This window comes from Chiloscyllium plagiosum, unplaced genomic scaffold (genome assembly GCF_037043375.1).
Source record: "Chiloscyllium plagiosum isolate Xiang-an unplaced genomic scaffold, Cpla_swu_hap1 HiC_scaffold_18, whole genome shotgun sequence".
Classification (NCBI taxonomy): Eukaryota; Metazoa; Chordata; class Chondrichthyes; order Orectolobiformes; family Hemiscylliidae; genus Chiloscyllium; species Chiloscyllium plagiosum.
The window spans coordinates 64,304,086-64,320,262 of NW_028270156.1; the positions used below are offsets into that span (position 1 = coordinate 64,304,086).

At 56.3% G+C, this 16,177-nt stretch overlaps 1 protein-coding gene across 3 annotated transcripts in view; it reads right to left on the minus strand.

Moving 5' to 3' along the window:
* Positions 1 to 1,844: 1,844 nt before the first annotated feature.
* LOC122558119 (CD151 antigen) overlaps positions 1,845 to 16,177 on the minus strand; it is a 52,307-nt gene continuing 37,974 nt past the window's right edge. For all 3 annotated transcript variants that reach the window (XM_087996741.1, XM_087996739.1, XM_087996742.1), the window contains exons 5-8: positions 15,746 to 15,850; positions 10,084 to 10,242; positions 4,186 to 4,272; positions 1,845 to 3,337 (exon numbers count right to left, since the gene is read on the minus strand). In XM_087996741.1, coding sequence (XP_087852867.1) covers positions 3,275 to 3,337; positions 4,186 to 4,272; positions 10,084 to 10,242; positions 15,746 to 15,850 — 414 coding nt within the window. In that variant the 3' untranslated portion in view covers positions 1,845 to 3,274. The remainder of the gene's footprint in view (positions 3,338 to 4,185; positions 4,273 to 10,083; positions 10,243 to 15,745; positions 15,851 to 16,177) is intronic.

A 16,177-nucleotide genomic window follows, 5' to 3' on the forward strand; every position in this document is an offset into this window, starting at 1 on the left:
GTGGAGTTGTGACTAGGGAGAAAGGTTGCCAAAGGATGCAGTAGGATATAAATTAGTTGGTGGAGAAATGGCAGATGGAGTTTAATCTGGACAAGTGTGAGGTGATGCATTTTGGCAGGTCAAATGCAAGAGGAGAGTATACAGTAAATGAGAGGGAGCATTCATATCACAGGGATCTTGGGGTACAAGGACACAGCTCCCTGAAAGTGACGACACAAGTTGGTAAAGATGGCACACATCATGCTTGCCTTCATTAGCTAGGGCATTGATTATAAAAGTTGGGAACTTGCTGCATCTGTATAAACTTTAGCTAGGCCACATTGGTTACCACACGAAAGGATGGACGTGCAGGCTTTGGAGAGGGTGTTAGAGGCATTAACCAGGATGCTGCCACGGATTAGAGTGTGTTAGCTACGAGGAGAGGTCGGTCAAACCCAGGTTGTTATTGTTAGAGTGTCGGAGGCTGAGGGACTACCTGTCAGAAGCACAGAAAATAATAAGAGGCATGGATAGTCAGGGTCTCTGTCCCAGGATGGAAATGTTCAATTCGATGGAGGGGTGGGGTGTAGGTTTAAGGTGAAAGGGGTGTACGAGACAGAGGGTGGTAGGTGCCTGGAATGTGCTGTCAGTGGGGTGGTACAAGCAGATACAACGTCAATGTTTAAGAGGCATTTAGACAGACAAACGAACAGGCAGGGAATAGAGGGATGTGGAGAATGTGCAAGAACAGTATCATGGTCAGCACATACGTGATGGCCCGAATGGCCTGTCCCTGTGCTGCACTGGTCACTATTTAAAATGTCGAGCTGAGGAGAGTGAAGGGATAGTGCCACAAAGATCGATAGGGAAATATGTTGTGAAGAGGAGATTGCAGACAAGTCGTACGGATGGACAGATGGATGATAATGTGGGGAGGTGCATGTGATATTGTTCACTCGAGCAGACAGAATAAACAAAAATAAGCAAAGCAATACTTACACAGAGAACAATCGCAGGACACTGCGGTTTGGAGAGTTCTAGGCTTTTTGTTAAAAAAGTGCAGGAGTCACAAATAAAGTCAGTGTGCAGGTACAACAGGAAATTATGAAGGTTTAGAGGATGGTTGAACATTAAAAAAATGTCTCCTCTTATGGGGGGGCAAGCCCAGAACCCGAGGGGTCACTCTTTTTTAACAGAAGAATGTTTCTCAGACGGTTCAGATACTTTCGAACTCAAAAGGGGTGGGGGAGGGAGACAAAAATGGGGTTCGTTAAACGTTTGCTTTGGGGGTGTAGCAGTGGGAGTAAATGAACTCCTTTGCCTGACAAGAATCTAGGAAAACCAGGCTTTTGACGGGGAGTTTATGACCTATTCCAGTCTGACAAATATATCTGGATGTTTCCAGCTTCTATCTTGAACGACTACTGAACAATTATGGCTTTTTGGTCATTTCCGAAAGTAATTTTAAGCGCACGTTGCCTATTTTGTAATCATTTGCTTATTGCCTGCGTGCTCTGTAGCAATGACATACGGGGATCGAGAAATAGTTATTTCATGAGGTAAAAAAAAACCCAGTCTGGTGTTTGTTGGCTGTATTTCACAGCACTCCCGGGATTGGGGAATGTCAGACAGAGCCTGCCTGGTGTTTGGCGCTTTTTTGTACTGGGTGTTTCAGTGAGTGTGTGGTGATTCTCAATGACCAAGCACAAGGGATTGTGGAGAGTATGCCTGAAGGGAAGGCTGTGGAGTATTTTGATGTGAGTGAAGGTTTTCAGTGTGGGGGTCCTTGGCAGAATGTATGTTTTATTGCTCAGAACTGTGGCGTGTTAGTGAGCTTTTGTGCTATATCTCACAAGAACAGAGTCTGGTGTTAGACTGGTTTTATTTGTACAGTAAATATAAAAATACAGCGTGGGAGAACTCCCCGACTGTGATCAGCGACAGCTAAACAATATAACAGAAGGTTAGAGAGAAGGAGCAGAGACCCCCAGAGATCCTGGGCACACACTCTGCTCCACAGCACCTTAAACACACAGAGACTGGCACATCACTTGTCCGCACACAATCGAGACAGGCACAGAGCCAGCAGAGTTTACAGTCACCATTTTAAATGTTAAATGTTTGGTTAACGGTCTGTCCCACCATGTTCCCCTCCCTCCCTGCAGACTGTGGTGACATTGAGCGGCCCCCAGCGCTGACCTGTGACTTGGGACTGTGTCCACCTCGAGAAGGCCAGGACTCCTGAGCAATACACGTTCATCGTCCTCCCTCTCACATCAGGGGTGCGGGGAGTGTGGATCTGGCCCCACCGTCCTGGACAGGGTGTGTACCAATCAGGTGGCTTGGGGTGGGTGGGTGGGTGGGGGGGGTGAGGTCAAGGGGAAGAGGCCCCGCAGCTCAGTCTCCCAGGGGGAGGGGGTGGCAGTGCCCAGTGCCCAGGAGAAGAGGGGGGAGGAGGAGCGTCTGTGCCCAGGTAGAGGAGGTGGGGTGTCAGTACCTGGGGTGGTACCTGTCCCTAGAAGGGGACAGAGGTGCCTGTACCCAGGAGGAGGGGAAGGGGGGGGGGGATGTCTGTGTCTGGAGGGAGGAAGCAGGGAGTGAGGGGCACACTGGGACCCAGGGAATGGGCAGGGGTAGACTGGTGTCGAGGCCCGGGTGGGTGGGGGGGGGAGCGGGGGATGTGGGTGTCAGGGGTCTGTGAAATCAGGCCAAAGTGACCCAAGGAGAATGGGCATCCCCATTCGTACTGAATGCTGCTACCCATACCTGACAGAGGGGTGTGAGGGTGTGACATGGTATATACCCAGCAGCCAATCTCTCTCTCTCCCCCCCCACTGCATTCTTCCCTTTCTCCACCTCTCTGCCTCCATCATTCCCCTCAGAGGGCATGGGAGGGGAGAGAACGGAGGGGCAGATTCACTTTCCTGTGACGTTATAATGTACAACCAGCGGGGAGCTCCGCCAGGACAGTCAGTCATCAAAAGGCCCAGAGTCTCCATGGTGACATGCCCCAATGGTGTTTGTACATGGTCGCTCCTGAGGGTCACAGTGTCAGAGCTCAACACAGGGCATGGAGTACTGCTGGGGGTAGATAGGGGGAATGTCCCAGAGAGGGGCAGTGGGACTGCGGAATGGGGGGGGGGGGAAATGTCCCAGGCTGGGGGAGGGATGGCGGCCGTGGGGTGTCGGGGTGAGGGTCTTTCTAAGGCCTCTGGTGTCACATCCTGTTGGGGAGCAGGGGAACAGGAATGGTGAGATGGGAATGCTGACAGGAAGCTTTCGGTAAGTCCCAGCTCTAATAGGGAGTGTCCGCTTTCAGGTTCCTGTACAGGCAGCAGGTAAAAATCATTCCGAAAATCTGCAAAGATCAGAATGTGGTGTCAGTCATACACAGTCTCCGTGTTCACCGTATCTTCACATTAACCCCCCACTACCCCACTCCAATGGCAAAGGGGGCTCCACGTTGGGACCATAACCGATCTGGGACCATAGGGGAAATCACACAGAGAGCTCTGCACTGGGACCATGGGGGAGATGACACAGAGAGCTCCGCACTTGGGACCATAGGGGAAATCACACAGAGAGCTCTGCACTGGGACCATGGGGGAGATAACACAGAGTACTCTGCACTGGGACCATGAGGGAGATGACACAGAGAGCTCTGCACTGGGACCATACGGGAAATCACACAGAGAGCTCTGCACCTGGGACCATGGGGGAGATGACACAGAGAGCTCCGCACTGGGACCATACGGGAAATCACACAGAGAGCTCTGCACTGGGACCATGGGGGAGATAACACAGAGAGCTCCGCACTGAGACCATGGGGGAGATGACACAGAGAGCTCCGCACTGGGACCATACGGGAAATCACACAGAGAGCTCTGCACTGGGACCATGGGGGAGATAACACAGAGTACTCTGCACTGGGACCATGAGGGAGATGACACAGAGAGCTCCGCACTGGGACCATACGGGAAATCACACAGAGAGCTCTGCACTGGGACCATGGGGGAGATAACACAGAGTACTCTGCACTGGGACCATGAGGGAGATGACACAGAGAGCTCCGCACTGGGACCATACGGGAAATCACTGGAGAGCTCTACACTGGGACCAGGTGGGATCACGTGATCCTACTGGCTGGAGGAGCAGGCGCGGGGGGATAAATGGATCTCTGTTGTCTGTGCATAACAGTGCTCCTACCTGGACACAGGCGATTCCTATTCCCACTGCCCCGATAATCTTCAAGTGGGCCATGATGAAGCCCTCCAGTTTGGTGATACAGCCTCCCTGTAAACAGAGCACATCTCAGACACAGTGAACACATAGCCTTTACACTGGGCTACAGGCCTGACCCCAGGACAGTGGGGCCTAGGACACATCCCACATTGGTGCCCTGCAGGTGGGGAAAAGACCTCAACAATAGCACTGTCCGGGCTAATCCAGTACAATTTGCTGGTTATCTTACAGATACAAGAGTTAAGTGTGTGGAAAGGGGAAAGACAACTTGGGATTCCGAGGGGACTGGAACCGGATCTAGAAAATGTGGGATCTTTGCCGACCAGCCCAGTCTCTCCTGAACAGATTAGGATTTGTCTGGGGAGGGTTGAGACAGTGGTCTGGGTGTTAGACTATTTCCAAGGTGCAGAGAACTAGGTAAGATCGGATCACACCAGAGATTGACAAGAGGTGGTGGGGTGAGGGGGGGGCCAGAGGGAGGTAGTGTTAGGTAGGGGGGGGCCAGAGGGAGGTGGTGGGGGGGGCAGAAGGAGGTGGTGTTAGGTAAGGGGGGGGGCCAGAGGGAGGTGGTGTGGGGGGGGGGGGCAGAGGGAGGTGGTGTTAGGTAGGGGGGGGCCAGAGGGAGGTGGTGTGGGGGGGGGCAGAGGGAGGTGGTGTGAGGGGGGGGCAGAGGGAGGTGGTGTTAGGTAAGGGGGGGCAAAGGGAGGTGGTGTTAGGTAAGGGGGGGCAGAGGGAGGTGGTGTTAGGTAGGGGGGGGCCAGAGGGAGGTGGTGTGGGGGGGGGCAGAGGGAGGTGGTGTGAGGGGGGGGCAGAGGGAGGTGGTGTTAGGTAAGGGGGGGCAAAGGGAGGTGGTGTTAGGTAAGGGGGGGCAAAGGGAGGTGGTGTTAGGTAAGGGGGGGGCCAGAGGGAGGTGGTGTTAGGTAAGTGGGGGCAAAGGGAGGTGGTGTTAGGTAAGGGGGGGGCCAGAGGGAGGTGGTGTTAGGTAAGGGGGGGCAGAGGGAGGTGGTGTTAGGTAGGGGAGGGCAGAGGGAGGTGGTGTTAGGTAAGGGGGGGGCAGAGGGAGGTGGTGTTAGGTAGGGGGGTCCAGAGGGAGGTGGTGTTGGGAGGGGGGGCAGAGGGAGGTGGTGTTGGGAGGGGGGGGGGGCGCCGGGGGCAGAGGGAGGTGGTGTGGGGGGGGCAGAGGGAGGTGGTGTTAGGTAAGGGGGGCAGAGGGAGGTGGTGTTAGATAAGGGGGGGGCAGAGGGAGGTGGTGTTAGGTAAGGGGGGGAAAAGGGAGGTGGTGTTAGGTAAGGGGGGGCAGAGGGAGGTGGTGTTAGGTTGGGGGGGCAGAGGGAGGTGGTGTTAGGTTGGGGGGGGCAGAGGGAGGTGGTGTTAGGTAAGGGGGGGGGGCAGAGGGAGGTGGTGTGGGGGGGGGGGGCAGAGGGAGGTGTTGTTAGGTAAGGGGGTCCAGAGGGAGGTGGTGTTAGGTAAGGGGGGGTCCAGAGGGAGGTGGTGTTAGGTAAGGGGGGGGCAGAGGGAGGTGGTGTTAGGTAGGGGGGGGCAGAGGGAGGTGGTGTTAGGTAAGGGGGGGCCAGAGGGAGGTGGTGTTGGGGGGGAGGGACAGAGGGAGGTGGTGTGGGGGGGGGGGGGGGGGGCGCCAGAGGAAGGTGGTGTGGGGAGTGGGCAGAAGGAGGTGGTGTTAGGTAAGGGGGTGCAGAGGGAGGTAGTATTTGGTAAGGGGGGGCAAAGGGAGGTGGTGTTAGGTAAGGGGGGTCCAGAGGGAGGTGGTGTTAGGTAAGGGGGGGGGCAGAGGGAGGTGGTGTGGGGGGGGGGGGGGGGCAGAGGGAGGTGGTGTTAGGTAAGGGGGGGCGGAGGGAGATGGTGTTAGGTAAGGGGGGCGCAGAGGGAGGTGGTGTTAGGTGGGTGGGGGCAAAGGGAGGTGGTGTTAGGTAAGGGGGGGCCAGAGGGAGGTGGTGTTGGGGGGGAGGGACAGAGGGAGGTGGTGTGGGGGGGGGGGGGGGGCGCCAGAGGAAGGTGGTGTGGGGGATGGGCAGAAGGAGGTGGTGTTAGGTAAGGGGGTGCAGAGGGAGGTAGTATTTGGTAAGGGGGGGCAAAGGGAGGTGGTGTTAGGTAAGGGGGGGGCCAGAGGGAGGTGGTGTTAGGTAAGGGGGGGGCAGAGGGAGGTGGTGTGGGGGGGGGGCAGAGGGAGGTGGTGTTAGGTAAGGGGGGGCGGAGGGAGATGGTGTTAGGTAGGGGGGGGGCGCAGAGGGAGGTGGTGTTAGGTGGGTGGGGGCAAAGGGAGGTGGTGTTAGGTAAGGGGGGGCCAGAGGGAGGTGGTGTTGGGGGGGGGGGGGTGGACAGAGGGAGATGGTGTGGGGGGTGGGCAGAGGGAGGTGGTGTTAGGTAAGGGGGGGGCAGAGGGAGGTGGTATTAGGTAAGGGGGGGCAAAGGGAGGTGGTGTTAGGTAAGGGGGGGCAGAGGGAGGTGGTGTTGGGGGGTGGCAGAGGGAGGTGGTGTTAGGTAAGGGGGGCGGAGGGAGATGGTGTTAGGTAAGGGGGGGCCAGAGGGAGGTGGTGTTGGGGGGGGGGGTGGACAGAGGGAGATGGTGTGGGGGGTGGGCAGAGGGAGGTGGTGTTAGGTAAGGGGGGCGGAGGGAGGTGGTGTTAGGTAAGGGGGGGCAGAGGGAGGTGGTGTTAGGTGGGTGGGGGCAAAGGGAGGTGATGTGGGGGGGGGGAAGAGGGAGGTGCTTTTAGGTAAGGGGGTCCAGAGGGAGGTGGTGTTAGGTAAGGGGGGGTCCAGAGGGAGGTGGTGTTAGGTAAGGGGGGGTCCAGAGGGAGGTGGTGTTAGGTAAGGGGGGGGCAGAGGGAGGTGGTGTTAGGTTGGGGGGGGGCAGAGGGAGGTGGTGTTAGGTTGGGGGGGGCAGAGGGAGGTGGTGTTAGGTTGGGGGGGGGGCAGAGGGAGGTGGTGTTAGGTAAGGGGGGGCCAGAGGGAGGTGGTGGTGGGGTGGGGGGGGGGGGCAGAGGGAGGTGCTGTTAGGTAAGGGGGTCCAGAGGGAGGTGGTGTTAGGTAAGGGGGGGTGTCCAGAGGGAGGTGGTGTTAGGTAAGGGGTGGCAAAGGGAGGTGGTGTTAGGTTGGGGGGGGGGGGGGGCAGAGGGAGGTGGTGTTAGGTAAGGGGGGGTCCAGAGGGAGGTGGTGTTAGGTAAGGGGGGCAGAGGGAGGTGGTGTTAGGTAAGGGGGGGCAGAGAGAGGTGGTGTGGGGGGGGGGTGGGCCAGAGGGAGGTGGTGTTAGGTAAAGGGGGGTCCAGAGGGAGGTGGTGTTAGGTAAAGGGGGGTCCAGAGGGAGGTGGTGTTAGGTAAAGGGGGGTCCAGAGGGAGGTGGTGTTATGTAGGGGGTGGCCAGAGGGAGGTGGTGTTAGGTTGGGGTGGGGGGGGGCAGAGGAAGATGGTGTTAGGTTGGGGTGGGAGGGGGGGCAGAGGGAGATGGTGTTAGGTAGGGGGGGGGGCAGAGGGAGATGGTGTTAGGTGGGGGGGGGGGGGGCAGAGGAAATGAAACAATAAAGACTGAACAAGGCTCCTGACAGAAGGTAACAGAACTGAAAGGTTCATTCTCCCCACAGATACTGCCTAGTATTTTCTGCAGTGTCTTTTTTTAAATGTGATGCATTGTGAATGTATGTGAAGTGGAGTAAAATGAGCTACAGATACAGATTACACAGGGAAATACATGATCAGGACTGGAACTGACAGCTGGGTTAAAGAGAAGCTGGGCTTGCAGTATTCCTGCTGAAATACTGCCTGGGAAACTCAGGGAAGGTCAGGATATAGATGAAGGAGACTATGCAAGACCAGGGGACGCGAATGGGGAAGGTTTATTTTGTTACAGCTCAGTAATAATGGGGCTACCATCAAACAGTTGGGCACATTCCACACGGCAATGGGCCTGTAGGAAAGATGTACAAAGATATGGCAGAGAGTTACAACAAAAGTGCAACTTTGGCTACTCAAATGCAGCCTGGGATTGTAATAACAGAAAGGTCTGAGAGAGAAAGAATCCTTAGGAGTTTGTCACTAGTTCAACAAGGAAGAAGATGGAGTTCTCGAGAATGAAACCCACACCGTCTTGTATGGAAACAGTGACCATAACGTTGTAAGGTTCAGGATAGCCATAGGCCTGGAGCAATCCAGCGGAAGAATGACTAAGGAGAGGGGTCAATGGGTTGAGAATGGATGTGACCCAGAGAAACTGGGATTGTCAGCTGCTTGGTCCATTCTGTCCTTACAGAGGAGATAGTACAGTCAAGGTACGTCCCCATGAGGCGAAAAGACACAGTGAGCAAACCTCAAGCTGCCTGTGGAGAATGAGAAGAGATAGAGATGAAGGTTAGATCGAGAAAAGGTACATTTGAGAGATGACGGGTGGATGATGCAGCCACAAACCAGGCTGGGTGTGGAAGGTTTGAGGAGGGGAGCGTGAATAAACACGTCAGAGAAGCAAAGAGAGAGCGTGAGAAGAGGCCAGCAGCAAACAGGAAGGTAATCTAAATGGTCTGTGTCACCTTGAAAGTAGTAAAAGGGGAGGAGTGAGACCAACACATGGAGCAAGCAGGGGTTTTACACACAGAGCCAGGGCTGTTGGCCAAGGGCTGAAATGGATAGGTTCCAACCACCTTTACTGAGGAAGGTGCTGTTGCCCAGGTCACGGTGAAAGAAAAGGATGTTCAGATCCTCGAATGGGCTAAAGATCGATTAAGGCAATGTCTGGGACCAGCCGAGAACTATCTGGGAACATGGAGCAAAGGCACAGGAAAAACGGTGGAAAAATTGGCCTTAATTTCCGAATTTCCCTTAAACATGGTCTCTGCAGCCTCTCCCCTTTCCCCCCACTCTCCTTTCCTCTCTCTTCACCCCCCTGCCTCGGGCCCTTCCTATATCCTCCCTCTACACTCCCCCTCTCCCCTCCCCTCCCCTCCCTCGGGACCTCATCCCACACCCCCCTCTCCCCTCAACCCCTCTCCCCTCCCTCGGGACCACACCCCACACACCCCTCTCCCCTCCCCTCCCTCGGGACCTCACCACACACACACCCCTCTCCCCTCCCTTCCCTCGGGACCTCACCCCACACACCCCTCTCCCCTCCCCTCCCTCGGGACCTCACCCCACATACCCCCTCTCCCCTCCCACAGGCCCTCACCTCACACCCCCCCCCTCCTCTCCCTCGGGCCTTCTCCCCACAACCCCCTCTCCCCACAACCTCTCTCCCCTCCCTCGGGACATCTCCCCACACCTCCCTCGGGTCCTCACCCCACACCCCCCCTCTCCCCACAACCCCCTCGCCCCACAACCCCTCTCCCCTCCCTCGGGCCCTCTCCCCACACCCCCCTCTCCCCTCCCTCGGGCCCTCTCCCCACATCCCCCTCTCCCCTCCCTCAGGCCCTCACCCCACACCCCCCTTCCCCTCCCTCGGGCCTTCTCCCCACATCCCCCTCTCCCCTCCCTCGGGCCCACACCCCACACCCCCCTCTCCCCTCCCTCGGGCCCTCACCCCACACCCCCCTCTCCCCTCCCTCGGCCCCTCTCCCCACACCGCCATCTCCCCACACGTCCCTCTCCCATCCCTCGGGCCTTCTCCCCACACCTCCCTCTCCCCTCCCTTGGGCCTTCTCCCCACATCCCCCTCTTCTCCCCTCCCTCGGGCCTTCTCCCCACACACCCCCCTCTCCCCACATCCTCCCCTCCCCACACCCCCCTCTCCCCTCCCTCGGGCCTTCTCCCTACATCCCCTCTCCCCCCACATCTCCTCCTCCCACAACCCCCTCTCCCCTCCCTCAGAACCCCCACTCCCCACTCCCTCTCCCACCCCCTGCCCACGCCCCCGTCACTCACCTCCACCCGGTATATGTTGGATGGGTGGTCTCGTTTCCCACACCCTACCGTCATGGTCTTGCAGCAGCTGTCGGGTACAATGCGATCCCCAGACTGCCCCGAGGTCACCCAGTGGCTCTCCTGCCAATCCTTCGAGTTGTTGCTGCCACAGCACCGGAACTGAGGGGGTAACACAGTGGGCACAGGGGGGTGAGTTACTGAGGGGGTAACACTGTGGGCACAGGGGAGTGAGTTACTGAGGGGGTAACACTGTGGGCACAGGGGGGTGAGTTACTGAGGGGGTAACACTGTGGGCACAGGCGGTGAGTTACTGAGGGGGTAACACTGTGGGCACAGGGGGGTGAGTTACTGAGGGGGTAACACAGTGGGCACAGGGGGGTGAGTTACTGAGGGGGTAACACTGTGGGCACAGGGGGGTGAGTTACTGAGGGGGTAACACTGTGGGCACAGGCGGTGAGTTACTGAGGGGGTAACACTGTGGGCACAGGGGGGTGAGTTACTGAGGGGGTAACACAGTGGGCACAGGGGGGTGAGTTACTGAGGGGGTAACACTGTGGGCACAGGGGGGTGAGTTACTGAGGGGGTAACACTGTGGGCACAGGCGGTGAGTTACTGAGGGGGTAACACTGTGGGCACAGGGGGGTGAGTTACTGAGGGGGTAACACAGTGGGCACAGGGGGGTGAGTTACTGAGGGGGTAACACAGTGGGCACAGGCGGTGAGTTACTGAGGGGGTAACACTGTGGGCACAGGCGGTGAGTTACTGAGGGGGTAACACTGTGGGCACAGGCGGTGAGTTACTGAGGGGGTAACACTGTGGGCACAGGGGGGTGAGTTACTGAGGGGGTAACACAGTGGGCACAGGCGGTGAGTTACTGAGGGGGTAACACTGTGGGCACAGGGGGGTGAGTTACTGAGGGGGTAACACTGTGGGCACAGGCGGTGAGTTACTGAGGGGGTAACACTGTGGGCACAGGGGGGTGAGTTACTGAGGGGGTAACACAGTGGGCACAGGGGGGTGAGTTACTGAGGGGGTAACACAGTGGGCACAGGGGGGTGAGTTACTGAGGGGGTAACACTGCGGGCACAGGTGGGTGAATTACTGAGGGGGTAACACTGTGGGCACAGGGGGATGAGTTACTGAGGGGGTAACACTGTGGGCACAGGGGGGTGAGTTACTGAGGGGGTAACACAGTGGGCACAGGGGGTGATTACTGAGGGGGTAACACAGTGGGCACAGGGGGGTGAGTTACTGAGGGGGTAACACTGTGGGCACAGGGGGGTGAGTTACTGAGGGGGTAACACAGTGGGCACAGGGGGGTGAGTTACTGAGGGGGTAACAGTGGGCACAGGGGGTGAGTTACTGTGGGGGTAACACAGTGGGCACAGGGGGGTGAGTTACTGAGGGGGTAACACTGTGGGCACAGGCGGTGAGTTACTGAGGGGGTAACACTGTGGGCACAGGGGGGTGAGTTACTGAGGGGGTAACACAGTGGGCACAGGGGGGTGAGTTACTGAGGGGGTAACACAGTGGGCACAGGGGGGTGAGTTACTGAGGGGGTAACACTGTGGGCACAGGGGGGTGAATTACTGAGGGGGTAACACTGTGGGCACAGGGGGATGAGTTACTGAGGGGGTAACACTGTGGGCACAGGGGGGTGAGTTACTGAGGGGGTAACACAGTGGGCACAGGGGGGTGAGTTACTGAGGGGGTAACAGTGGGCACAGGGGGTGAGTTACTGAGGGGGTAACACTGTGGGCACAGGGGGGTGAGTTACTGAGGGGGTAACACAGTGGGCACAGGGGGGTGAGTTACTGAGGGGGTAACAGTGGGCACAGGGGGTGAGTTACTGTGGGGGTAACACAGTGGGCACATGGGGTGAGTTAATGAGGGGGTAACAGTGGGCACAGGGGGTGAGTTACTGAGGAGGTAACAGTGGGCACAGGGGGTGATTACTGAGGGGGTAACACAGTGGGCACAGGGGGTGAGTTACTGTGGAGGTAACAGTGGGCACAGGGGGTGAGTTGCTGAGGGGGTAACACAGTGGGCGAGTTACTGTGAGGGTACCACAGTGGGCACAGGGGGTGAGTTGCTGAGGGGGTAACACAGTGGGCACGGGGGGTGAGTTACTGTGGGGGTAACAGTGGGCACGGGGGGTGAGTTACTGTGGGGGCAACATAGTGGGCACAGGGGGGTGAGTTACTGAGGGGGTAACAGTGGGCACGGGGGGTGAGTTACTGAGGGGGTAACAGTGGGCACGGGGGGTGAGTTACTGTGGGGGTAACAGTGGGCACAGGGGGGTGAGTTACTGAGGGGGTAACAGTGGGCACAGGGGGTGAGTTACTGTGGGGGTAACAGTGGGCACAGGGGGTGAGTTACTGTGGGGGTAACAGTGGGCACAGGGGGGTGAGTTACTGAGGGGCTAACAGTGGGCACAGGGGGTGAGTTACTGAGGGGGTAATACAGTGGGCACGGGGGTGAGTTACTGAGGGGTAACACAGTGGGCACAGGGGGGTGAGTTACTGAGGGGGTAACACTGTGGGCACAGGGGGGTGAGTTACTGAGGGGGTAACAGTGGGCATGGGGGGGTGAGTTACTGAGGGGGTAACACAGTGGGCATGTGGGGGTGAGTTACTGAGGGGGTAACACAGTGGGCACAGGGGGGTGAGTTACTGAGGGGGTAACAGTGGGCACAGGGGGGTGAGTTACTGAGGGGGTAACACAGTGGGCACAGGGGGGTGAGTTACTGAGGGGGTAACAGTGGGTACAGGGGGGTGGCAGTGGGCACAGTGGGGTGAGTTACTGAGGGGGTAACACAGTGGGCACAGGGGGTGAGTTACTGTGGGGGTAACAGTGGGCACAGGGAGGTGAGTTACTGAGGGCGTAACAGTGGGCACAGGGGGTGAGTTACTGTGGGGGTAACACAGTGGGCATGGGGGGTGAGTTACTGTGGGGGTAACAGTGGGCACAGGGGGTGAGTTACTGTGGGAGTAACACAGTGGGCACAGGGGGGTGAGTTACTGAGGGGGTAACACAGTGGACACGGGGGGTGAGTTACTGTGGGGGTAACACAGTGGGCACAGGGGGTGAGTTACTGAGTGGGTAACACAGTGGGCACAGGGGGTGAGTTACTGTGGGGGTAACACAGTGGGCACAGGGGGGTGAGTTACTGAGGGGGTAACACAGTGGGCACAGGGGGTGAGTTACTGTGGGAGTAACACAGTGGGCACGGGGGGTGAGTTATTGAGGGGGTAACACAGTGGGCACAGGGGGTGAGTTACTGTGGGGGTAACACAGTGGGCGAGTTACTGAGGGGGTAACAGTGGGCACAGGGGGGTGAGTTACTGTCGGGGTAACACAGTGGGCACAGGGGAGTGAGTTACTGAGGGGATAACACAGTGGGCACAGGGTGTGAGTTACTGTGTGGGTAACACAATGGGCACAGGGGGGTGAGTTGCTGTGGGGGTAACAGTGGGCATGGGGGGGTGAGTTACTGAGGGGGTAATAGAGTGGGCACAGGGGGGTGAGTTACTGAGGGGGTAACAGAGTGGGCAGGTGGGTGAGTTACTGTGGGGGTAACAGAGTGGGCACAGGGGAGTGAGTTACTGAGGGGGGTAACACAGTGGGCACAGGGGAGTGAGTTACTGAGGGGGGTAACACAGTGGGCACAAGGGGTGAGTTACTGAGGAGGTAACATAGTGGGCACGTGTGGTGAGTTACTGAGGGGGTAACACAGTGGGCAGGTGGGTGAGTTACTGAGGGGGTAACAGAGTGGGCAGGTGGGTAAGTTACTGAAGGGGTAATACAGTGGGCATGGGGTTGTGTTACTGAGGGGGTAATACAGGTGGCACAGGGGAGTGAGTTACTGAGGGGGTAACAGAGTGGGCAGGTGTGGTGAGTTACTGAGGAGGTAAGAGAGTGGGCAGGTGTAGTGAGTTACTCAGGAGGGTAACACAGTGGGCATGGGGGCATGAGTTACTGAGGGGGTAACACAGTGGGCACAGGGGGGTGTTACTGAGGAGGTAACACAGTGGGCACAGGGGGGTGTTACTGAGGAGGTAACACAGTATGCATGGGGGCGTGAGTTACTGAGGGAGTAACACAGTGGGCATGGGGCATGCGTTACTGAGGGCACTGCCCTCCCAGGACAGATGTACCCAGCGACAGTCTGCTCCCCACCCAAGTGCTGTCACCAGCCTCTCACTCAGAGAACTAGTTGATCCCACCTCCCACTCTTTCAAATAACTATTTAACCTCAACGCCCCCCCCCCCGTTCACCACTCCCCCCCATACCCCATCTCTTATTTAACTCGTCTACCTGTTTCCCACCCTTTCTCTCTCTGTCTCTCTGCTAACCAGTTTATCCATTCCCAAGGCCTCTCTCTGCTAACTAGTATCACCCACCCGCCTTCTCTCGAACAACCACTTTAACCATTTCCCTTCTCTCAAATAGTGATTTTACTCTCCTTACTCTTCCCTTTGTTTAATCATTCACCAACTGTCTCGATAACTAGTTTAATCATTCACTAGCCCCTCTCTCAAATAACTAGCCATTCCCCACCATTCTCTCGGATAACTAACTAGTCTATCTGTACCCCTTCCCCTCTAAGACAACTACTTAAACTGTGTCCCACACCCTCTCTCTCAGAATACTAGTTAAATCAGTCCTTATTTGCTCTCTTGCAGATAACTAATTTATCAGGGTCCTACACCCTCTCTTTCGCAGATAACTGTTTTAACTGTCCCCTACCTACTCTCTCTCTCTGTCAGATACCTAGTTTAACATTCCCTCTCCAGTAAGTAATTTAGCCTTTCTTCACTCTTCTCTCTCAGATGACATGTTTAACAGTTACCCCAACTCCCTCAGATAACCAATTTAAATGCTGCCCATACCTCTCGCTCTGGTAACTAGTTTAACTATCCTTTCTCAATTATTTTCTCTCAGATTAATCATTTTCATCATTTCCCACCCTCTCTTGCTCAGAAAATTAGTTTAACTATTCCCTAACTCACAGATAACGAGGTTAACTATTCTCCCACTCCCTCCCTCCCTCTCAGATAGCTTGAGTAACTATGTCCCCACTGTATCTCTCTCCACTGTATAACTAGTTTATCCAACTCCACTCTCATAACTAATTTAACCAATTCACACCTCTCTCAGATAACCAGTACAACCATTCACTATTCCCTCGCTCAGATAATTAGATTAGCCATTCCCACCTGCCCACTCTCTCAGATAACATGTTTAACTGTTCTCCATCACCTCTCTCTCTCGGTAACTAGATTAAGCTTTACCCCAACACCTCTCTCAGATAACTAGTTTAACCATCTGCCCCTCCCTCTCTCCGATAATTATTTAACCCATGCACAATGCACTCACTCTCAGTTTAACCATTTCTCATCTCTTTCTAACTAGGTTAATGTCCACTTCTTTCTCATAACCTTTTTAATTGTTACCCACCAATTATTAAGATAACTAGTTTAACTATTGCACATCACATGTCACCTCTTTGTGTGTTGTGGTCTCTGCCTCTCTCTCCCCACTGTGTTCACCATCTCCCATCCCTCTCCACAATACGCCTTCTCTCTCTCTCTCTCTCTCTCTCTCCCTGGGCACTGCTTTTCCCTGGTTAGTTCCCCTCTCCGCCAGACGTGAACTCACTTCTTGCTGCAGTTTGTCAACCGCCTTGGTGATATGGAGCTGGTCTGGCATCCTGTACTTCTCTATCATTGTCACTCGCAGATTGGTCTTCAGATCATCACTCAGCTGTAACAGAGTACAGAGAGGGTGAGTTACAGAGAGGGTGAGTTACAGAGAGGGTGAGTTACAGAGAGGGTGAGTTACAGAGAGGGTGAGTTACAGAGAGGGTGAGTTACAGAGAGGGTCAGCCACAGAGAGGGTGAGTTAAAGACAGGGTGAGTTACAGAGAGGGTGAGTTACAGAGAGGGTGAGTTACAGAGAGGGTCAGCCACAGAGAGGGTCAGCCACAGAGAGGGTCAGCCACAGAGAGGGTCAGCCACAGAGAGGGTCAGTTACAGAGAGGGTGAGCGAGGGAGAGAGAGACATACACACAAGAGGGAGTGAGATAGAGAC